Source organism: Aquarana catesbeiana, linkage group LG01 (genome assembly GCF_042186555.1).
Source record: "Aquarana catesbeiana isolate 2022-GZ linkage group LG01, ASM4218655v1, whole genome shotgun sequence".
Classification (NCBI taxonomy): domain Eukaryota; kingdom Metazoa; phylum Chordata; class Amphibia; order Anura; family Ranidae; genus Aquarana; species Aquarana catesbeiana.
Window position 1 is genome coordinate 407,959,098 of NC_133324.1, and position 24,958 is coordinate 407,984,055.

At 41.9% G+C, this 24,958-nt stretch overlaps 1 protein-coding gene across 2 annotated transcripts in view; it reads left to right on the forward strand.

Annotated features, from left to right (window-relative positions):
- KDM4C (lysine demethylase 4C) overlaps positions 1-24,958 on the forward strand; it is an 852,000-nt gene that overhangs the window by 144,174 nt on the left and 682,868 nt on the right. For both annotated transcript variants that reach the window (XM_073635205.1, XM_073635203.1), the window contains exon 6: positions 23,739-23,788. In XM_073635205.1, coding sequence (XP_073491306.1) covers positions 23,739-23,788 — 50 coding nt within the window. The remainder of the gene's footprint in view (positions 1-23,738; positions 23,789-24,958) is intronic.

Below are 24,958 nucleotides of genomic sequence, written 5' to 3' on the forward strand. Positions count from 1 at the left end.
AAATATATATCTGATATCTTACAGTTTCTGAATTTATCCTCATGTTTTTATGTGGGTGTTTTGACAGGGTATTGTATAAAAAAAAAAAAAAAAATGACCAGGCTTTAGATATAATTGGTGACAAAGTTACTGACTGTAATGTGTATGTATGGATCACAAAGAAGCAAAATAATTGATTGCTTACCTCACTAGATGATGGGTATAGTGCATCCGGAGCGTATGCACAGCGCTTCACTTTTTCCACATTTTGTTATGTTACAGCTTTATTCCAAAATGCATTCATTTCTACAAACAATACCCCATAATGACAATGTGAAAGAAGTTTGTTTGAAATCTTTGCAAATTTATTAAAAACAAAAAAAAAATCACATGTACGTACAGTATCTCACAAGAGTGAGTACACCCCTCACAGTTTTGTAAATATTATATTCTATCTTTTCAACACTGAAGAAATGACACTTTGCTACAATATAAAGTAGTGAGTGTACTGCTTGTATAACAGTGTAAATTTGCTGTCCCCTCAAAATAACTCAACACACAGCCATTAATGTCTAAACCGCTGGCAACAAAAGTGAGTACACCCCTAAGTGAAAACGTCCAAATTGAGCTCAGTTAGCCATTTTCCCTCCCCGGTGTCATGTGACCCATTAGTGTTACAAGGTCTCAGGTGTGTTAAATTTGGTGTTATCGCTCTCACTCTCTCATACTGGTCAATGGAAGTTCAACATGGCACCTCATGGCAAAGAACTCTCTGAGGATCTGAAAAAAAGAATTGTTGCTCTACATAAAGATGGGCTAGGCTATAAGAAGATTACCAAGACCCTGAAACTGAGCTGCAGCATGACGGCCAAGACCACACAGCAGTTTAACAGGACAGATTCCACTCAGAAAAGGCCTCACTATGGTCGACCAAAGGAGTTGAGTGCACGTGCTCAGTGTCATATCCAGAGATTGTTTTTGAGAAATAGACGTGTGAGTGCTGCCAGCATTGCTGCAGAGGTTGAAGGGGTGGGGGTCAGCTTGTCAGTGCTAAGATCATACACTGCACACTGCATCAAATTGGTCTGCATGGCTGTTGTCACAGAAGGAAGCCTCTTCTAAAGATGATTTCACAAGAAAGCCCACAAACAGTTTGCTGAAGGCAAGCAGACTAAGGACATAGATTACTGGAACCATGTCCTGTGGTCTGATGAGACCATGATAAACATATTTGGTTCAGATGGTGTCAGGCGTGTGTGGCGGCAACCAGGTGAGGAGTACAAAGACAAGTGTGTCTTGCCTACAGTCAAGCATGGTGGTGGGAGTGCCATGGTCTGGGGCTGCATGAGTGCTGCCGGCACTGGGGAGATGCAGTTCATTGAGGGAACCATGAATGCCAACATGTACTGTGACATACTGATGCAGAGCATGATCCCCTCTCTTCGGAGACTGGGCCGCAGGGCAGTATTCCAACATAACGAACCCAAAGACACCTCCAAGACGACCACTCCCTTGCTAAAGAGTAAAGGTGATGGACTGGCCAAGCATGTCTCCAGACCTAAACCCTATTAAGCTTCTGTGGTGCATCCTCAAATGGAAGGTGGAGGAGCGCAAGGTCTCTAACATCTACCAGCTCCGTGATGTCATGGAGGAGTGGAAGAGGACTCCAGTGGCAACCTGTGAAGCTCTGGTGAACTCCATGTCCAAGAGGGTTAAGGTAGTGCAGGAAAATAATGGTGGCCACACAAAATATTGACACTTTGGGCCCAATTTGAACATTTTCTCTTAGGGGTGTACTTACTTTTGTTGCCAGCGGTTTAGACATTAATGGCTGTGTGAGGTATTTTGAGGGGACAGCAAATTTACACTGTTATACAAGCTGCACACTTGCTACTTTACATTGTAGCAAAGTGTCATTTCTTCAGTGTTGTCACATGAAAAGATAGAATATAATATTTACAAAAATGTGAGGAGTGTACTAACTTTTGTGAGATACTGTACGTACATGTGATTTTTTTTTTTTTAAATAAATTTGCAAAGATTTCAAACAAACTTCTTTCACATTGTCATTATGTGGTATTGTTTGTAGAATTGAATCCATTTTGGAATAAGGCTGTAACATAAAAAAATGTGGAAAAAGTGAAGCGCTGTGCATACGCTCTGAATGCACTGTACCCATCATCTAGCGAGGTATGCAATCAATTATTTTGCTTCTTTGTGGTCCATACATACACATTACAGTCAGTAACTTTGTCAACTTTGTACTCACTTTTGTGAGATACTGTAAGTATTCACAGCCTTTGCTCAATACTTTGTTTAACCACTTCAGTCCCGGAAGGATTTACCCCCTTCCTGACCAGAGCACTTTTTCCAATTTGGCACTGCGTCGCTTTAACTGCTAATTGCGCGGTCATGCAATGCTGTACCCAAACGAAATTTGCGTCCTTTTCTTCCCACAAATAGAGCTTTCTTTTGATGGTATTTGATCACCTCTGCCATTTTTATTTTTTGCGCTATACACGGAAAAAGACCGAAAATTTTGAAAAAAAATGATATTTTCTACTTTTTGTTCTAAAAAAAAATCCAATAAACTCAATTTTAGTCATACATTTAGGCCAAAATGTATTTGGCCACATGTCTTTGGTAAAAAAAATGTCAATAAGTGTATATTTATTGGTTTGCGCAAAAGTTATAGCGCCTACAAACTAGGGTACATTTTCTGGAATTTACACAGCCTTTAATTTATGACTGCCTATGTCGTTTCTTGAGGTGCTAAAATGGCAGGGCAGTACAAAACCCCCCCAAATGACCCCATTTTGGAAAGTAGACACCACAAGGAAATTGCTGAGAGGCATGTTGAGCCCATTGAATATTCATTTTTTTTGTCCCAAGTGATTGAATAATGACAAAAAAAAAAAAATTACAAAAAGTTGTCACTAAATGATATATTGCTCACACAGGCCATGGGCATATGTGGAATTGCACCCCAAAATACATTTAGCTGCTTCTCCTGAGTATGGGGATACCACATGTGTGGGACTTTTTGGGAGCCTAGCCGCATACGGGGCCCCGAAAACCAAGCACCGCCTTCAGGATTTCTAAGGGCGTACATTTTTGATTTTACTCCTCACTACCTATCACAGTTTTGAAGGCCATAAAATGCCCAGATGGCACAAACCCCCCCCCCCCCCCCAAATGACCCCATTTTGGAAAGTAGACACCCCAAGCTATTTGCTGAGAGGCATGTTGAGTCCATGGAATATTTTATATTTTGACACAAGTTGCGGGAAAGTGACTATTTATTTATTTATTTTTTTTTGCACAAAGTTGTCACTAAATGATATATTGCTCACACAGGTCATGGGCATATGTGGAATTGCACCCCAAAATACATTCTGCTGCTTCTCTTGAGTACGGGGATACCACATGTGTGGGACTTTTTAGGAGCCTAGCCGCGTACGGGCCCCCGAAAACCAATCACCGCCTTCAGGATTTCTAAGGGTGTACATTTTTGATTTCACTCTTCACTGCCTATCACAGTTTCGGAGGTCATGGAATGCCCAGGTGGCACAAACCCCCCCCCAAATGACCCCATTTTGGAAAGTAGACACCCCAAGCTATTTGCTGAGAGGCATGGTGAGTATTTTGCAGCTCTCATTTGTTTTTGAAAATGAAGAAAGACAAAAAAAAAAAAATTTTTTTTTTCTTTTTTTAATTTTCAAAACTTTGTGACAAAAAGTGAGGTCTGCAAAATACTCACTATACCTCTCAGCAAATAGCTTTGGGTGTCTACTTTCCAAAATGGGGTCATTTGGGGGGGTTTTGTGCCACCTGGGCATTCCATGGCCTCCGAGACTGTGATAGGCAGTGAAGAGTGAAATCAAAAATTTACGCCCTTAGAAAGCCTGAAGGCGGTGCTTGGTTTTCGGGGTCCCATACGCGGCTAGGCTCCCAAAAAGTCTCACACATGTGGTATCCCCGTACTCAGGAGAAGCAACAGAATGTATTTTGGGGTGTAATTTCACATATTCCCATGGCATGTTTGAGCAATATATCATTTAGTGACAACTTTGCAAAAAAAAAAAAAAAAAATTTGTCTCTTTCCCGCAACTTGTGTCACAATATAAAATATTCCATGGACTCGACATGCCTCTCAGCAAATAGCTTGGGGTGTCTACTTTCCAAAATGGGGTCATTTGGGGGGGGGTTTGAACTGTCCTGGCATTTTATGCACAACATTTAGAAGCTTATGTCACACATCACCCACTCTTCTAACCACTTGAAGACAAAGCCCTTTCTGACACTTTTTGATTACATGAAAACATTTTTTTTTTTTGCAAGAAAATTACTTTGAACCCCCACACATTATATATTTTTTTAAAGCAAATGCCCTACAGATTAAAATGGTGGGTGTTTCATTTTTTTTTCACACAGTATTTGCGCAGCGATTTTTCAAACGCATTTTTTGTGGAAAAAACACACTTTTTTACATTTTAATGCACTAAAACACACTATATTGCCCAAATGTTTGATGAAATAAAAAAGATGATCTTAGGCCGAGTACATGGATACCAAACATGACATGCTTTACAATTGCGCACAAACGTGCAGTGGCAACAAAATAAATACATTTTTAAAAGCCTTTAAAAGCCTTTACAGGTTACCACTTTAGATTTACAGAGGAGGTCTACTGCTAAAATTACTGCCCTCGATCTGACCGTCGCGGTGATACCTCACATGCATGGTGCAGTTGCTGTTTACATTTGACGCCAGACCGACGCTTGCGTTCGCCTTAGCGCGAGAGCAGGGGGGACAGGGGTGCTTTTTTTTTTTTTTTTTCTTTATTATTTTTTTGCTTTTTTATCTTATTTTAAAACTGTTCCTTTCATTTTTTTTTTTTTTTTTAATCATTTTTATTGTTATCTCAGGGAATGTAAATATCCCCTATGATAGCAATAGGTAGTGACAGGTACTCTTTTTTTGAAAAAATTGGGGTCTATTAGACCCTAGATTTCTCCTCTGCCCTCAAAGCATCTGACCACACCAAGATCGGTGTGATAAAATGCTTCCCCAATTTCCCAATGGCGCTATTTACATCCGGCGAAATCTAAGTCATAAAATGCTCGTAGCTTCCGGTTTCTTAGGCCATAGAGATGTTTGGAGCCACTCTGGTCTCTGATCAGCTCTATGGTCAGCTGGCTGAATCACCGGCTGCATTCTCAGGTTCCCTGTTGAGACAGGAGAGCCAGAGAAAAACACGGAAGACGGTGGGGGGGCATTCTCTCCCACTGCTTGTAAAAGCAGTCTAGAGGCTAATTAGCCGCTAGGATTGCTTTTACATGAAAGCCGACCGCTGGCTGAAAAGAATGATACCAAGATGATACCTAAACCTGCAAGCATCATTCTGGTATAACCACTCAAAGTCGTGAATGGTGTACCTGAAGACAAAAAAATGGTTAACAATAAAGCACAGTAAACGGTAAAGTATAAAAAATTGCATACCTGAAAAGCAAACATGATAAAACATAATAACAATAAAACATTGCAGAATAGAATACAGTAAAAAAGAGCAGAACAATAGAGAGAGAGAATAGAGAGAGAGAGAGAATAGAGAGAGAACAATAAAACGACAACTATTATTTTTTATTTTATATTTTTGTTTGTGTTTTTTTTTTTGTAACTGTAACTTTTATAACTGTAACCGGTTCCAGGTTCGGGTCTCTCAAAATGCGATGGCATCTTGGGAGACCCTGTGAAAGTGCGTCCTAGTCTGTGCAATGCTGTACCCTACGCTAATACTCAACTAGTGAATGGTAGCGTTCAAAACATTCACCAATGCAAAGACCAGGATTGACAGGAGGGACAATAATAGCGGGTGTCACGCCTATATCCGCGTTTGCTGCAGACACAACATCTTTTTGGGGGGGTTCGTTGGGTAGGGGTACTCGGGAGGACATAAAAATGCCTCTCATGCAGCCGACTGCATTTGGTTGGGGATGTGAATGGGGGAAGTACGGGCGCTGCAGAAGTGGTGGGTTCCCAATTAGGATTGGCGAATGCAGCAGGAAGGGCATTATGGGCACGACGGGCCTGTGTTTGTCTTTTTGGTGGCAGCGGGACACTATTTGTGCTTGCCACCTCACCAGCTTGAACTGCACTTATGGGACTCGCCACGTCACCAAGTGTTACTGCAGTGCTGGTTTGACTACGACCGGGGTGTACTAGGCCGCTGGCGCTTGCCAGTTCACCAAAACGCTACCAAAAAAAACTGTTAGCGATCGCAGGGATCAGGCCTGACTCTGCGAACGCTGCAGTTATGCGTTTAGTGTTTTGTAAGTGACAGTGATCGATCGATACTGCACTTGGGTGGGCTTTGCTGGGCCGGGCGGAGGGGCAAAACGCAGGTGCTAGCAGGTATCTGGGCTGATCCCACTAACACTGCGTTTTTGGGAACCCTAAACTGCTGGGGACGCCAGTATAGATCTGATCGGATCAGATATTGATCAGTTCAGATACTATACCACTAAGGGAGGTGTACGGTGCGTGCGTGGGTGTTAGCGCGACCGGCGCTAACCTGACGCTGCCTGGGGCTGGTGCTTGCCAGTTCACCAAAACGCTACCAAAAAAACTGTTAGCGATCGCAGGGATCAGGCCTGACTCTGCGAACGCTGCAGTTATGCGTTTAGTGTTTTGTAAGTGACAGTGATCGATCGATACTGCACTTGGGTGGGCTTTGCTGGGCCGGGCGGAGGGGCAAAACGCTGGTGCTAGCAGGTATCTGGGCTGATCCCGCTAACACTGTGATCGGGGGGGGGGGGATCGGGGTGTTTTGTGTGCCTGGCATGTTCTACTGTGTGTGTGTGTGTTGTGCACTCACATACCTGTCTTCTCTCCTCGGGCCGGAACGGAAATTACCGAGCCGAGGAGAGATGACATCATTTCCTCTGCCTCTGTGTACACTACAGAGGCAGGGAAATGATCCCATTGGCTGGGAGCGATCGCGAGGGGGGGGCCACGAATGGATGGCCTCCCCCTCACCACCGATCGCCGGGGGAGATTTGCCGACCGCCGCAGGCACCGGGGGGGTCCGATCGGACCCCCCACCCGCGGGCAGGCAAGGACGTACCTGTAAGTCCTTTTGCCTGCCCGTGCCGCTCTGTCGACGTACATCGTCGTGCGGCGGTCGGCAAGTGGTTAAAGCACCTTTTGGCACCAATTACAGCCTCAAGTCTTTTTTAGTATGATGCTACAAGCTTTGCACACCTATTTTTGGGCAGTTTCTCCCATTGTTCTTTGCAGGATCTCTCAAGCTCCATCAGGTTGGATGGGGAGCAGCGGTGCACAGCCATTTTCAGATCTCTCCATAGATGTTCAATCAGGTTCAAGTCTGGGCTCTGGCTGGGCCACTCAAGGACATTCACAGAGTTGTCCCGTAGCCACTCATTTGTTATCTTGGCTGTGTGCTTAGGGTCGTTATCCTGTTGGAAGATGAACCTTCGCCCCAGTCTGAGGTCCAGAGCGTTCTGGAGCAGGTTTTCATCAATGGTGTGTAGATTGCTGCATTCATTTTTCCCTCGATCCCAACTAGTCTCCCAGTTCCTGCCGCTTAAACACATCCCCACGGAATGATGCTGCCACCACCATGCTTTACTGTAGAGATAGTATTGGCCAAGTGATGAGCAGTGCCTGGTTTCCTCCAGACACAACGCTTGCCATTCAGGCCAAAGAATTCAATGTTTGTTTCATCAGACCAGAGAATTTTGTTTCTCATGGTCTGAGAGTCCTTCAGGTGCCTTTTGGCAAACTCCAGATGGGCTGTCATGTGCCTTTTACTGAGGAGTGGCTTCCATCTGGCCACTCTACCATACAAGCCTGCTTGGTGGAGTGCTGAAGAGATGGTTGTTCTTCTGGAAGGTTCTCCTCTCTCCACAAATGCTGGAGCTCAGTCAGAGTCACCATTGGGCTCTTGGGCACCTTCCTGACTAATGGCCCGTACACACAATCCGAATATCGTACAACTTTTTTCACTTAATAGTCGCAAGTAGAAACTGAATAGGTTACTAAAGTCACAAAAATTATTGTATGACAGAAGAAAAAATCGGAAGTGATGTCGTGTGTTGTAATGTATTTGTATTGTATTTTCGGACAACTGTGCTGACTAAACAAAAATCGTACGAGGAAAATTTTCGTGCTTGTCTGGTCGAATAATATCGGATGAATTGTCGTGATTGGCTCTCGAAAGTGTGGTATGTTTCGTCCGATTTTCCCTTCTCCCCTGATCACTCAGTATGGCTAGACGGCCCACTCTGTCCTGGTGGTTCCAAACTTCTTCAATTTATGGATGATGGAGGCCACTGTGTTCATTGGGACCTAAATGCTGCAGAAAGTTTTCTGTACTCCTTCCCAGATCTGTGCCTCGATAAAAATCCTGTCTTGGAGGTCTACAGACAATTTCTTGGACTTCATGGCTTGGTTTGTGCTCTAAGATGCACTGTTAACCGTTGAACCTTTTCTATAGACAGGTGTGTGCCTTTCCAAATCATGTCCAATCAACTGAATTTACCACTGGTGGACTCCAATCAAGTTGTAGAAATCTCAAGGGATGATCAGTGGAAACCGGATGCACCTGAGCTCAATTTTGAGTGTCGTGGCAAAGGCTGTGAATACTTATGTACATGTGATTATTTTCGTTTTTTTATTTTTAATAAATTTGCAAAGATTTCAAACAAACTTCTTTTCATGTTGTCATGATGTGGTATTGTTTGTAGAATTTTAAGGAAAATAATGAATTTTAATCCATTTAGGAATAAGGATGTAACATAACAAAATGTGTAAATAATGAAGCGCTGTGAATACTTTCCAGATGCATTGTATGAATTGTAAGATACTTGAAGGCCCCTTTCACACTGGGGCGGTTTGCAGGCATTATTGCGCTAAAAATAGCGACTGCAAACCGACCTAAAACTGCCGCTACTGTTTTTCCAGTGTGAAAGCCCGAGAGCTTTCACACTGCAGCGGTGCGCTGGCAGGAGAGAAAAAAAACTCCTGCAAACAGCATCTTTGGAGCGGTGTATTCACCGCTGCTAAACCGCTCCTGCCCATTGAAATCAATGGGGCAGCGCGGCCATACCGCCGCTGTAGCGGTACTATGCGAGCGGTTTTAACCCTTTTTCAGCCGCCAGCGGGGGTTAAAACTGCACCGCTAGCGGCCGAATACCGCCGCTAAAATGACGGTACAGTTTTACCGCCGACGCCCCCACCGCCCCAGTGTGAAAGGGGCCTTACTGAGGAAGTATGGCAGCTGCCAGTGTTGACCTTTCCTATTATCATTAGCTGTCATACTGGTTCAGTAGCTTTGGGCACTTTCAGCTACTGACCTGGAATAAATATGCAGGATGGGAGTTTTGGCTTTCTCCTTTTGCATGCTTGTTCCAGGAGCATTGAAGCCAGATAAAGCAAAGCAACTAAAAGGTCAGCAATGGCAGCCTACCTGTTTCCCTTGGTACAGGTTTCTTTTAGGGCTGGTTCACCCCAGATGCAGTCCAGTGCAGTGTGGTCCAGTCAATAAAAGTGGAACATGTTGCATTTTTTCTGTGTGAATCAAAAATGCACTGGAATGCACATGTCCTCAATTTGGATGAGGAAAAGAGGGGAAAAACTCCCTGGAAGGCATCAAAAGTGCATTAATAAACATGCATGCAAAATCGCATCTGAAAAGCAGAAATTGTGGTGTGAACTGGCCCTTAAAATAGAACTCCAGGCAAAGAATTTGGATACTCAGAGGCTCCTTTCACATGGGCAATACATCCATTCTTCATCTGTTGATGGATGAAAAACGGACAGCAAGCATTCCTATGGGCAAATGCCCATAGGAATTGCTCCCTTTCTGATTTTTTATTTTTTTGCATATTTGTCACACTTAACCGCTTCAGCCCCGGATGATTTTACCCCCTCCCTGAGCGTTTTTTTGCGATTCGGCACTGCGTCGCTTTAACTGACAATTGCACGGCCGTGCAACGTGGCTCCCAAACAAAATTGACGTCCTTTTTTTCCCACAAATAGAGCTTTCTTTTGGTGGTATTTGATCGCCTCTGTGATTTTTATTTTTTGCGCTATAAACAATATAAGAGCGACAATTTTGAAAAAAAGCATTATTTTTTTACATTTTGCTATAATAAATATCCCCCAAAAAATATATAAAAAAAAATTTTTTTCCCTCAGTTTAGGCCGATCATATTATTCTACATATTTTTGGTAAAAAAAAATCGCAATAAGCGTTGATTGATTGGTTTGCATAAAAGTTATAGTGTTTACTAAATAGGGGATAGTTTTATAGCATTTTTATTAAAATTTTTTTTTTACTAGTAATGGCGGTGATCAGCGATTTTTATTGTGACTGCGACGTTATGGCGGACATGTCGGACATTTTTGGGACCATTGTCATTTATACAGCGATCAGTGCGGTTAAAAATGCATTGATTACTGTGTAAATGACACTGGCAGCGAAGGGGTTAACCACTAGGGGGCGGGGAGGGGTTAAGTGTGTCCTAGGGGAGTGATTTCTAACTGTCAGGGGGATGCGCTGGTGTGTGTCGTCACTGATGTCTGCTCCCAATGACAGGGAGCAGAGATCGAGTGACACTTGTCACTAGGCAGAACGGGGAGAAGCTGTTTACATCAGCATCTCCCCGTTCGTCCTCTCCATGAGGCGATCACGGGTATCCCCGCGGCGATCGAGTCCGCGGGACCCGCAACCTGACTCACGGAGCTCCTGGCCTGCGTGCGCCGCCGGTGGCGCGCACGCAATGGCACGGCGGGGAATTCAAATGGACGTACAGGTACGCCCATTTGCCCAGCCATGCCATTCTGCCGATGTACATCGGCGTGCGCCGGTCGGGAACCGGTTAAATGACTCAGATCATCAAACAAATTTTATTATTACACAAAAATAACCCAAGTAAATACAAAATGCAGTTTTTAAATGAGGGCTTGGCTTTATGTGAAAAAGTAATTTCTCCCTAAACCTAATAACTGCATGTGCTACCATTGGCTGAAACAATGGCAATCAAGCATTTGCTATAACTGGCAATGAGTCTTTCACATTGCTGTGGAGCAATTTTATCCCACTCTTCTTTGCAGATGTGTTTTAATTCAGCCACATTGGAGAGTTTTCCAGCATGAAAGGCCTGTGTGAGGTCATGATACAGCATCATAATTGGATTTAAGTCTGGACTTTGACTAGGCCACTCCAAAACCTAAATTTTGCTTTGTTTGAACCATCTGGAGGTGGACTTGCTGTTGTGTTTCGGATCATTGTCTTGCTGCATAACCCAAGTGCACCTGAGCTTGAGGCACACCTTCCAAAAAGTAAAATTTTTGTCTCATCAGTCCACAGAATATTTGCCTAAAAGTCTTGGGGATAATCAAGATGTTTTTGGTAAATGTAAGATGAGCCTTTGTGCTCTTTTTGGTCAGCAGTGGCTTTGGCCTTGGAACTCTCCCATGGATGCCATTTTTGCCCAGTCTTTCTTATTGTTGAATCATGCACACTGATCTTACCTGAGGCAAGTGTTCTGGGTTCTTTTATGACCTCCTGGATGAGTTGTCGTCATGCTCTTGGAGTATTTTTTGTAGGCCAGCCTATCCTGGGAATGTTCACCACTGGTCCAAGTTATCTCCATTTGTGGATAATGGCTCTCGCCATGGTTCACTGGAGTTCCAAAGCCTTAGAAATGGCTTTGAAACCCTTCCTAGACCGATACATGTACATTACTTTGTTTCTAATCTGTTGTTGAATTATTTTAGATTGTGGCATAATGTGTGGCTTTTTGTGATCTTTTAGTGTGCCTCACTTTGTCAGTCAGCTTCTATTTATGTGATTTCTTAATTCAACAGGTCTGGCAGTAATCAGGCCTGGGTGTGGCAAGTGAAATTTAACTCAGCTTTCCAAAAAATTGTGGTTAATCACAGTTCAATTATGATTCAGCATGGGAGGGGGCAATTACTTTTTCACATAGGGTCAGGCAGGTTTGAACAGCTTTTTTTCCCTTAATAAATTAATAATTTAAAAACTGCATCTTGGATTTACTTGGGTTATCTTTGTGTAATATTAAAATTTGTTTTATGATCTGAATCATTTAAGTGTGAGAAATATGCAAAAAAATAAAAAATCAGGAAGGGGGCAAATAATTTTTCACACAACTTTATGTAAGCAGATAGGGGGATCTGGACCGCTTTACCCCGGATGCCTACATACTTAGATGTGCCTCTTTTAATCATGAACCATGTGAGTTATAAATGTATCTTCACTAAATGTAACCATATTGCTACACTTAGAGGTGGCTCTCTTCTCTTTTATACTCTCTCTAGCTCCTGCTGCATTTTGCTTCTCAATCCCCTTGTGGAGGCTGTCATTTGTGGATGGACATTTTATGGTTACACAATCACTATATATATATATATATATCTTTTTATATGGACTATAAACTGAAGGACTTATGAATAAATGGTTGTTGAACAAATCATTTGAGTTTCCGTTATTTCTTATGTGGAAATTTGCTTTGATATACAAGTGCTTTGGATTACAAGCATGCTTCTGGAACAAATTATGCTCGCAATCCAAGGTTTTATGGTAGTTGTTAAGCCGGCACCTGCTGGTATCCTAACAACCATGACTCATCCCTGCTGTCAGCAGGGGATTCCCTGCTGTCAACAGAATGTAAACAAAAGTCAAAAATTTAAAAATAAATATGTGAAATAAAATAAAATCCATATCAAGCCCTACGACCTCTATATACGTTTACAGCTGCTCCCTTTACAGAAGCCATTACTACAACTTCTATGAGCGATGCTGGATCTATTAATGGAGGAGGCAGACCTTTTAGTCATCTGCCTCCATTTATAGATTCCGTTTCATTCATAGAAGCTGTAGTATGGCTTCTATGAATTGAGCAGCTGGGCGGAAAGGGTGAGCATAGTTGGACTCTTACCTTGAGTTTGTGAACAACTTCAGCTAAAACTTTCCAGTTTGGGATTAAGTAGGGAGGGGTTAGTACCTGTATCTATTGCTACTTGTATTCCTTTTTTTTTTTTTTTCTGTCAGATAATGTACCACTTCACCCAGAAAATTGTTGCAATTGCAAATGTTTAGGCATTCTCATGTTTATTTCTTTTGTTTGTATTAGTATGACACAAAAAAGTGGAGAAACAAAAAGCCAAATCTGACACATTCACACACAAAATTATTGGCACCTTCTCAAACTTGTAAGAAATACCGTATATACTCGAGTATAAGCCAACCCGAATATAAGCCGAGGCACCTAATTTTTCCACAAAAAACTGGGAAAACTTATTGACTCGAGTATAAGCCTAGGGTGAGAAATGTGCAGCTACTGTAAGTGGAAAAGAGGGTCAACAATGCCCATCTGCAGCCTCACTGTGCCCATTTGCATGCCTCGCTGTGCCCAATTGCAGCCATAGATCCCCCGAACTTCAAACTCTATAGTTAAGGGTTCCTAGATGCCCCCTAGCTGCAGCCAAATTTAGGGGTCTCTGGACCCAAAGGGTCCCGAAATGACATTGTTGCAGATGGACACAGTTGTTTGAATTTGGGGCCCCGTATCTCGGGGCCACTTGGTGTTAGGAACCCCACATTTGGTGTGCAAACCCAGTGGCACTACAACAGATCCAAAGCTGGCATTCCTAGCACTAAGTGGCCTCGAGATACGGGGCCCCAAATTTGGTTCGGAAAATGTCAAGCACTTTTCTGTAGCAGAGAATGACATTTTCCGAACCAACTTTGGGGCCCCCGTATCTCAGGGCCACTTAGTGCTAGGAACCCCAGCTGTGGATATGTTGTAGTGGTAGTTCCACTGGGTTAGCATACCAAATTTGGGACTAGCACCAAGTGGCCCTGAGATACGGGACCCCAAAGTCGGTTCGGAAAATTTTCATTCTCTGCTGCAGAAAAGTGCTTGACTTGAGTATAAGCCGAAGGGGGCACTTTCAGCACAAAAAAAGTGCTGAAAAACTCGGCTTATACTCGAGTATATACGGTAATTGCATTTCAAGTTTGTAATGCTCCTGTAATTTTTATTTAAACTCCTCTGTATCAATTAACAGGGGCTGACAATATCCACAACTCCAAAATGGACTGGACAAAATTATTGGCACCCTCAATTTAATCTTTGGTAGCACACCCCTTGGAAAAAATAACTGAAAACAATTGCTTCCTGTAACCATCAATGAGTTTCTTACACCTCTCTACTAGAATTTTGGACCACGCTTTTGCCAACTGCTCCAGATTGGAAGGGTTCCTTTTCTCAACTGCTGTTTTGAAATCTCTCAACAGGTGCTCTATGGGTTTTAGATATGGACTCATTGCTGGCCAGTTCAGTACTCTCCAGCACTTTGTCTTAAGCCATTTCTGAGTGCTTTTTGACGTGTGCTTTGGGTCATTGTCCAGCTTTCTGACACTGGGCCCTACATTCACCCCAGAATTCTTTGGTAGTCCTTAGATTTCATAATGCCATGCACATGGTGAAGACATCCAGTGCCTGAAACATCCCTGAACCTCCACCATGTATGACTGTAGGGACTGTATTCTTTAAAGGCCATTATTTCTTATTCTGAAAACAGGATTCTCCGAAAAGAATTTTGGCTTCCTCAGGTAAGTTTTGGTAAACTCCAGTCTGGCTTTTTTATGTTTGTATCAGCAGTGGGCTCCTCCTGGGTCTCCCAGCATAGGGTCTCTTTTTTTTCAGATGGTGATTGTTGTAATATGTTCACCGATTTATGTGGGACATTATTATATGTACACACATACAGTCAATATTAACCAGGCCAGAATTGAGTTGACAATGGTTGATTTGTCCAACTCAATTTTAAGATAACAGCTGAAGACCCTTTGATGTGTTAGTCTTATGCAAGTCTACCTAGGGGTGTGAGGTATGGGCTGTTAACCTAATTGAACATTTCAAACGGTACATTGTTTAAAGGACCATAGAAGAAGTATTTATTGATGGTAATTAGACTTGAGGGGGTAACAATGGGATCAAGGAGTGTTTTGGGTTGGCCTAGCGGAGGCTCCCTCCTGTGGGGCTAATATATCAGGGGGGCTTGTTGATATGCAAGAATACAGATTAGGAATGTAGGTATTCCAAGGGCTCAAAAGGGTATTCAGGTGGTATCTGTTAATTTAATCTAATTACACATATCTAAGGACTTGTTGATGTTGATATGCGGGAGTGCAAATTGGGGCGGTTTATGACTACAGCTGTTCACGGTTGGGAGTTGTTGTCTATCTGAAAGACTAAAGTATATAAAAGACCTGAATGGAGACGGCCAATCAAATTGCTCAGCCATTCAATATCTAGGGTATATAACACGGCATTCAGTCTAGAGTTTAAGTATCGTCTGTCTGTGTATGATGCACATACAGACCTAGGAACATGGGGCTCTGAATTATATCTACTCTGTCGGATTTTTTTTGTCACCTGTGGACTTTGGACTTTGTTCTGTGTTGGAAGTCAATAAAGTGCATCTCTCTGGAAGAATTGGGTTGCTGCGGAAGAGTACTTACATCATCATCATTATAATGCCTAAATATTAATTAACTAATTATACCACTATCCATCCGATATTATTAAATCGCTACATTGGTGCCGTGACCCGGATTTGTCCGTGACTTGGACAAATCAACCATTGTCAACTCAATTCTGGCCTGGTTAATATTGACTGTATGTGTGTACATATAATAATGTCCCACATAAATCGGTGAACATATTACAACAGTGATGTATAATGCGAGCTGACACCGTTGTACCTTGTGCCTGAAGGTCAGATTGAATTGGTCTGGAAGTTGATCAAGGTTCTTTATCTACCATTCGAACAATCCTTCATTGCAGTCTTTGATCAATTTTTCTCTTTCGTCCTCGTCCAGGGAGATTAGCTACAGTGCCATGGGTTGTAAACTTCTTGACAATGTTGCACACAGTGGACACAGGAACAACAAGATCTCTGGAGATTGTCCATACTTTTCAACAATTTTTGTTCTCAAATCCTCAAACAATTATTTGCTGCTCCATGCCCTGTGTGGTACACAGACACACAAAAGAAAGGCTGAGTAATTTTTTCACCATTTTAACTGGTTGCTGGTGTGATTTTCTATATTGTCAGCACCTGTCAATTGATATAGGTGAATTTAATTACATACTACAAGGAGCATTATAAACTTGGAATGCCTATATTTCTTAAAATTTTGAGAAGGTGACAATAAGTTTGTCTAGTCGATTTTTGGTGTTTTGCTTGGAATGTGTCAGATTTGGCTTTTTGTTTTTTTTTGTCATACCAATATAAACATGAGAATGCCTAAACATTTGTAATTGCAACAATTTTCTGGCCAAAGTGGTGCATTCTGTCAATATTTTTGACCATGGTCTTTTACAGCCAGCAGATAAGGCATATTTTCACCCACATGGCAGCTGTAGAATACAAATTAGGCAGTATTTTTTTTTTTTTTTTAGTCCAGTGAAAGACAACAACCAAGGCAACTGTATGCATTTTCTCCCTGCGGAGCGGGGTAAGAGAATTCTTCGATCAAATAATTACCATACTATTTTTTGAAAATAGAACCGTGGATGCCATTAGGTGTACTAATGGCATCCAATCTATTTTTATATTCCATTATTGTTTACCATTACAGCTTCATGTGAATGGAATTTACACAGATTAACCTTTTCTAGCATAACAAACCCTTTCCTGTAATGAAAGTAAACTTGTCTTTTCTTCCATACAGAACAGATATCGCTCTGTCCTTTGTACAGTCCTTGGAATAAGAAGCTATTTTTGCTAAACCTTTTTATTTCTCGTACACACACTTTTGCATACATTTCAAAGTTTTACTTGGCTTTGAGTGTTGCTGTTTAATTGTTGTTACCAATCTTATCTTAGCTCTGCATTCCATTTAACGCCTACAGGCAATATGATTGTATCAGCAAGAGTGTTTATCAACCAACATTAAACATTATTTGCAATTTATAGTGTAACTCTAGTTTTAAGAAAAAAAAAAACCCTTTCTCAGTTTTATGTCAATTACAAAGATTTTTTGGCAAGCTTTCTTTTACAGATCTGCAGTAAAGTATAAGCTTGGAGCGCTAGTGTTACTATTAGCACAGCTTCAGCCCCAAAATTGCAGGCGATTGTCAGTGTAGTAAACCAGGCATGATTAGTGATGCTTAAAATATTTGCAATGTTATGTGGGATTAAAGTGGTTCTAAAGCCTCTACATATTTTTTTTTCCATTATTTCTATTGCTTATCTACATTACGCATAACTCCATGATTCTTTTGCCAAAATAATCTACATTGCATCTTGTATTACTCTGTGTTATGGGCTGCATCCTTAGCTTTGTACTATTGCACATGTGCGTTTCCCATTTACTTGTAAACAAACTGACGTCAGGCCAATGACAGTAGATCCTCTGTCAGCAGAGGAAAGCAAGCTTTCTGCTCTGCCTGCCAGGTGCATCCACTCCCTGCCTCCCAGGTACACCCACGCCCCACTTCTCTTCTTGATCACCTTGGCAAAATGCAGCGCTACTGGAAAAATGTTTTGTAGACTAATAAAACAAAAGTCGAATTGTTCGGGAAGAATACTCAGCACTATAAATGGCACAAAAAGGGCACAACTTAAAACATCATCCCAGTGGTGGAGGGAACATCATGATTTTGGCTTGCTTTTCTACCTCAGGGCCTGCACCACTTGCCATCATCGAGGTGAAAAATTATTTCACAAGTTTACCAAAGTTATCTAACAGGAGAATATCAGGGTGGCTGTCCACCAGCTGAAGCTTAGTAGAAGTTGGACAGCACAATGACCCTAAGCCTTTTGGAGTGGTCCAATCAGAGCCCAGACCTTAACCCAATAGAGATGCTGTGAAATGACCCGAAGAGAGGCGTTCACACCAGACATCCTACCGATGTGTCTGAGCTTTGTAAAGCGGAATGATCAAAAATTCCTCCTGAATGTTGTGCAGGTCTGACCCAGAGCTATAGAAAGCGCTTGCTTGAAGTCATTGCTGCCAAAGGAGGTTCAACCAGCTGTTAACTCCAAGGGTTCCGTTACTTTTTCTTCCAGCGCTGTCTAAGTTTAATGGGTGTGTTAGAAATGAGAAATGTTTGTGTGTTTATCAGCTTAAGCACATTGTGTTTTGTCTATTGTTGTGACTTAAAGAGGAAGTAAACTTCACTGGATTGTTTGTACCTATAGGTAAGCCTATAACGAGGCTTACCAATAGGTACGGTAAATATCTCCTAAACTTGCACTGTTTAGGGGACATTTACTGTATACCCCGCCGATGACATCGGCGCATGTGCTCTGAAGGAACGGACGCCCATGACGTTTCTTCCGAGCCCTGTGCCGTGACCAGCAGCTCCCGCACGCGGCTACGGCCAGTCACACAGCCAGAGTCCGTGAACCCCAGAAGAAAGATGAATGAAGATGGATGTGGCCTCCAACGGTGACAACGCATCGGTGGAAGGCTTCATTTGCATCTAAGTTTTGCATAATGTGCTAGTATGCGATGCATACTAGCACATTATGCTTTTACTTTTCAAGTCAGCAGAATGAAAAAAAAGTGGCTTTTCCTCTAAGATGGCCTACATTTATACAATTTACGTCAATCTTTTTTGATTTACCTTTAACCGTGTAGTGCAAAGGCCTGCCTATTTGCCTACAAATTGAAAGTGTTTAGGTTTGACCTCATATTGTATGGTTTTGGTAAATCTAAAGAAAAATGTAATAATGTAAAGCCAGCCTTAGATGAGGATCAGAACATTTTATGTCAAATTACTGCAGAAAGTCAGTTAATTCCAAGGTGTTCACACACTTTACCACTGTGTTAGAAAGAGAAAAATATCTTAATAGGGAAGTTTCTTTTAGGATAACCATAAACTTTGTTGGTATTGCATGCACTCTTAAGCCACGTAAAATTACTTTCATAAAAATTCTCTAGAAATCATTCTGATAAAAGGCTGCCAAGATAAAGAGGACTCAATGTCTTAGAGTCAAAATAAGCATCCTACGTAGGCTGCTTCACATGCCTGGGTCCTCTCCACCAGTCTTTCCGCATTCACACAAGGAACTCCTTCACTCCAGACCAGGTGAATCCCCAAATATACTTGAACTGGTATTGAAACAAAAAGGACTCTCATAGTATAGTATATTTTGTTATCTTGTATAGCCTACTTTTTAATTTTGGCCAAAACCTTATAAATCAGCCCCATTCTCTTTATCTCATGCTAAACAAATTAGGTTTTTAACTTAACCACTTGCCTACTGGGCACTTAAACCCCCCTCCTGCCCAGACCAATTTTTAGCTTTCAGTGCTCTAACACTTTGAATGACAATTAGTCATGTAATACTGTGTACCCAAATTAATTTTTTGTCCTTTTTTTCATACAAATAGAGCTTTCTTTTGGTGGTATTTGATCACCTCTGGGTTTTTTATTCTTTGCGCTATAAATGGAAAAAGACCGAAAATTTTGAAAAAAACCCCAAATTTTTCTTCGTTTCTGTAATAAAATTTTGCAAATTATTAATTTTTCTTCATACATTTTGGCCACAGTTTTATACTGCTACATGTCTTTGGTAAAAATAACCCAAATTAGTGGATATTATTTGGCCTGTGTGAAAGTTAGAGAGTCTACAAGTTGTGGTGCAAATCATAAAAAATTGATCGCACCTAATGTACTGGTGGCTTAATTTCTCATTTTTTGCGACCCGAACAAGCCAGGAAAGTTCAAATAAACCCCCAAATGACCCCTTTTTTGAAAGTAGACATTCCAAGGTATTTAGTAAGATGCATGGTGAGGTTTTTGATGTTGTCATTTTTTCCCACAATTCTTTGCAAAATGAAGATTTTTTTTATTTTATTTAATTTTTCCCACAAAATTGTCAATGTAATTTCTCTCACATGGCATGTGTATACCACAAATGACGCCCCAAAATACATTCTGCTACTCCTCCTGACTAAGGCGATACCACGTGTGAATCTTTTTCACAGCCTAGCCACATAGAGAGAGGCCCAACATGCAGGGAGCACCATCAGGTGTTCTAGGGACACATAGCATGCACATACCAAGAATTACACCCCAAAATACATTCTGTTGAGCAAAGGGTAAACAAAAGATTACCTGTGATTTTATTAGCGCAGTTGTCCACAGGAGCATAGCACTGGTCCAGGCAGCAGGCAGGGACTTGGTCAGCAAAAATGAATGCAATTGTCCAGGCAACAGGCAGGAATACTGTCCATAGTCATTACAGGCAGCAGGCAGGGATACTGTCCATATACAGTCCAGGGTCAGTGCAGGCAGAGATTGTCAGCAGTGCCAAAATATTGGTCCTGGTAGTAGGCAGGAACATGGCCCATGTGGTGTGGTCAGTCCATGCGACAGGCAGAGGCATGATGGCCTACAGGCAGCAGGCAGAAGTAGGGCCTCGTTCAGGACAGAATGGGGACAGGGGTGTAGAGGCTTCTCCCACCCAAATCTCTTTGAAGCCTGAGTCTCCAGACCCTAATCTAGGAATGAGAAAACAAAAAAAATAGTTTTCTTCATCCAGAAAAACAATTCTGGAGCCCCTCACATATCTGAGACTCCTGTTTTATGAATCCCACTAGTCCAGTAGCAGGGTACAAGATCAGTCCAAGAGGCAGGCAAAAAGCATGGTCAAACAGTCCAGGGTCAGTTCCAGATCAGGCAGAGGTATGTACAGAATCGGTAGGCAGAAGCGTGGTCGAATAACAAGCCAGGGTCAGTTACAGAGCAAGCAGAAGCATAAGGGGTGTGAAGGTAAATGGCAGGAAGTGAGGGTTATGTTTACCATACTTCACTAATAATTTATTGAAGCATGGTAACGGCGGAAACAGTCAACTATGCAGAGGCCTGGTTGGGAAGGACATTGGGGACAATAATAAGTGGTGTCTCTTCTAACTCCTCCTCTGGTGCACACCCGGCATTTTTTCTGACGTTTTTAGTCTTGGAAGGATTTTATCGGGAAAGTGGCGTTCGGAGAGTCTGCTAATCACATCGGATTGAATGTTTTCTGGTGGGCTGTTCGGGGAATATAAGGGCAGTGGTGATTTCCTCCTGGTAGCCAAGGAAGGGTTTGGGGCTTTCAGTCGAGTTGTGATAGATAATATAGGTGTTGTATATGGCCAAATTAAACAAATACATTGATACTTTTTTTTATGCCACTGGTATGTTCGTCTTGTTGCAAGGTAGGGTTCAAGCATTTGGTCGTTGAAGTCGACACCCACCATGAACATATTGTATTCGTGGATACATGTTGGCTTTTGGATTCGGCCATTCCTCCTGGTGATCTCCACAAAGGTGTTATTGTGGATCGAAGAAAGCACGTAGACATCCCTTCTGTCCCTCCACTTCGCAGCCAGAATTTCCTCATTACGCAAACTCTCCGTCTCCACTCTTCTTAACTTCTTTGCGAGGCTTTGAGGAAAGCCCTTCCGGTTCGTCCTTTCAATGCCACATGCTGGAGTGTTCTTTCTGTGAAGGTTGCGGAACAGGGGCAAACTCGTATAAAAGTTATCTTTGTACAAATGGTAGCCTTTCTCCAGGAGTGGGTTTAGGAGTTCCCAAACGACTCGCTTGATCCCATGTAGTCTGGGCAATCAGGAGGATGCAACTGGGTGTCCTTCCCTTCATATACGATGAAGGCACATGTATACCCTGTGGCTTGGTTGCACAATTTATACAGCTTCATCCCATAGAGGGCCCTTTTGGTGGAAATAAATTGTTTGAAGCCCAGCCTGCCAGTAAATTTGATAAGTGACTCATCCACGCGTATGTGTTGGTCTGGGGTAAACTACTGGGGGAAGATTTCAGAAAAATAATTTAGTAGTGGCCGAATTTTATAAAGCTTATCATAATTTGGGTCATTTCAGGGAGAGCACTGGGTATTATCATTATAGTGTAGAAACCTCATAATCATGAGATATTTTGGTTCATACAGAATGTGAGGCCCAAAAAAATCTTAACTTCCTCCACTGTTGGGGCTCTCCACTCGTAGGGACGGGCATAATATGACATTGGGTTACTCGCTTTGAATTGTTGTGCACAGAGGTTGCACTGGGCCATAATTTATGCTAGCGTGTCCTCAGTAAAAATTAAATGGGGGAAAAAATCTATCGGGGAAAAGTTTTCTGTGTCCACCTGGACTCCTGGCTGGGCAGTGAAAGGGGGAATGTTGGCTTCTCCTGAATTAGGAGGAAGCCACAAGGGGTTCTGAAGGGAATAGGGAAAGCTGGCATGTGACCTAACCCTTTGGGACTGAGGTGACACCCCATTGGTATATGGCCTTTCTTGCCGAGGTACTGCGGTGCTGGTGGATGGCACTGTCTCCTCACCACAACACCTTTATCTGGCGGGCAGTCTATCATCCTTCTCTGAGGTCGTTGGTGTTCCACTGCTTAGGAAAGGCTCGTAGTCAACGTCTGACTCAGAATCTGAATTTGAGGAGGAATCTGAAGTGGAGAGCTCACCATTGCTCTCGTCGACCGCAAGAATATTGTACGCCTCCTCAGCTGAAAATAATTTTCTAGACATTGTTGGTGGGCACTGGTGAAAATGGGACCAATTACACGTGACACTGATGAAAATGTCACTGATGACACGTGACGGTGATGACCGATGGCACTGGTGACACTGATAACAGATGGCACTGATACGTGGCACTGATGACACGTAACACTGACAGATGGCACTAAAGACACAAGACACTGATGTGGCACTGGTGACACGTGACACTGATAGGTACTGTAACACTAACAATGGGCACTGTATTTACTGTGTTTTAACTGTAATTTGTGTTGGCACTCACAGAATCTGCCGCACAGAAGCTCTCCCTCCTCACATGCAGTTTCTGTGTGAGGAGGGAGAGCCAGCAATGAGAGGTGATCTCATATGTTTACATTTGAGATCATCTCTCATTGGACACGCCGATCGAGTGCTAAATGGCTGCTGTGATTGGCCATTTGCCACGATCTGTGGTTGCCCTCCTGGCAGTTAAGCCCCGTGCTGTAGCCGTATTTCGGGTATAGCGTGGGCGGGGAGTGGTTAAAGTGATTGTAAAGTCTTGTTGTTTTTCTTATAAAAATAACAAACGTGTTATACTTACCTGCTCTGCTGCAGTGGATTTGCACAGAGCAGCCCAGATCCTCCTCTTCTCGGCTGTCTCTTCTGTGCTCCTGGCCCCTCTCACCTGTTGAGTTCCCCCACAGCAAGCAGCTTGCTATGGGGGCACCCGAGCTGAGTCACAGCTCCCTGTGTCCATTCAGACACGCCCGACCTGACCCCACCCCATCCCCTCTCTCCCCTGGCTGGCTGGCTGATTTGGCAGCAGTGGCAGCCCATGGCGCCGCTGCTGTGTCTCCGCCAATAAGGAGGGAGAATCTCGGATGGCTAAGACAATTGTGGACATCGCTGGACACAGATGGGGCTCAGGTAAGTGTTAGGGAGGCTGAGGGGGGATGCTGCACACAGAAAATGTTTTATCTTAATGCATAGAATGCATTAAGATAAAAAAACCTTTTGCCTTTACAACTTCTTTAAAATGGTATTCTTTAAAAGTCACATAGTAAAAATCTGTCTATACTGTATGTAGGCATTTTGTAGCATTAAATTCATAATCACTTGAAGTTTTGTGATCAAGTGTTTTTATTTATTTTATTTTTCTGTCTCAAGGTATTCCATACCACCAGAGCACGGAAAAAGACTGGAAAGACTGGCTCAAGGTAAGTGTGCTGAAAAAGTATTCAAATCTTTGATCAACTTTTTATAACTGCTTGTCTCACTGAAATTTGAATCTGATTTTCAAAAAAAAAAAAAAATTAAATTGCTATGTCATCAACATATTATTTTTCTAGTTAACCAGTTGTAGGCTCTGGGCTTGCTACACATGTCCAAAAAGAATAAAAATGAATGGATTTACACCGTGTGTGTTTTGTGTAGTACACCCAGTTGTCCTGTCTTGCTGCCCCCTGCAGTTGCCATCAATGTCCAAAATGTGTAAACGCAGAATCTGTATAAGCTGCTATAATAAAACAGACTGACTCAGTGTTTCTCAACAGAGCTCAGACTGGAGATAGAGATACAAGTAACCTTGTTTTCTTTTGTATCTACTGTTCAAAGGGATGAGCCTTGATCTGCATTTAATGTCCATTAGGTGCATGACCAAAAAAAAAAAATTGTTCCCCAAAAAAAAATTATTAAACTATCTTTTACCCTAATAAATCCTTAGTAACTACCTTTTTCTCATACATATTGATTTCCTAATTATTTTTCCTTTTGTTTATTTCTATTTTTCTGAACATTGATATTTAAATTTTCTTTATATGAATTTTGTTCGGTAATTTTTCTAGTGTTTACATAAAATAGAGCAACATTGAAATAACAGCTTTTATTTCCTTTGTATATAACTTTGCAATGCTTTATACTAGAATATTTTTTTTATTTGATTTGAACACGACAAATGATATACTTTTCATCTACCTTTAAACTCTCTCTCCTCTTTTTTTTTTTTTTTTTTTTTTTTTTTTTTTTTTTAACTTGCACTGATTATGTTAGAAACAGTGTTCTTTTTTTTTTTTTTTTTTTTGTAGTATTTTGTTATCTTAACCACTTGCTTACAGGGCACTTAAACCCCCCTCCTATCCAGACCAATTTTCAGCTTTCAGCGCTGATGCACTTTGAATGACAATTGCGCAAGTCATACAACACTGTACCCAAATGAAATTTTTATCATTTTTTCACCACAAATAGAGCTTTCTTTTGGTGGTATTTGATCACCTCTGCAGTTTTTACTTTTTGTTAAAAAAATGTAAAAAACAGAATTTAAAAAAAAAATTTGTATTTTTTTATATTTTGTTATAAAAAATTTAAAACGGGTAATTTTTCTCCTTCAT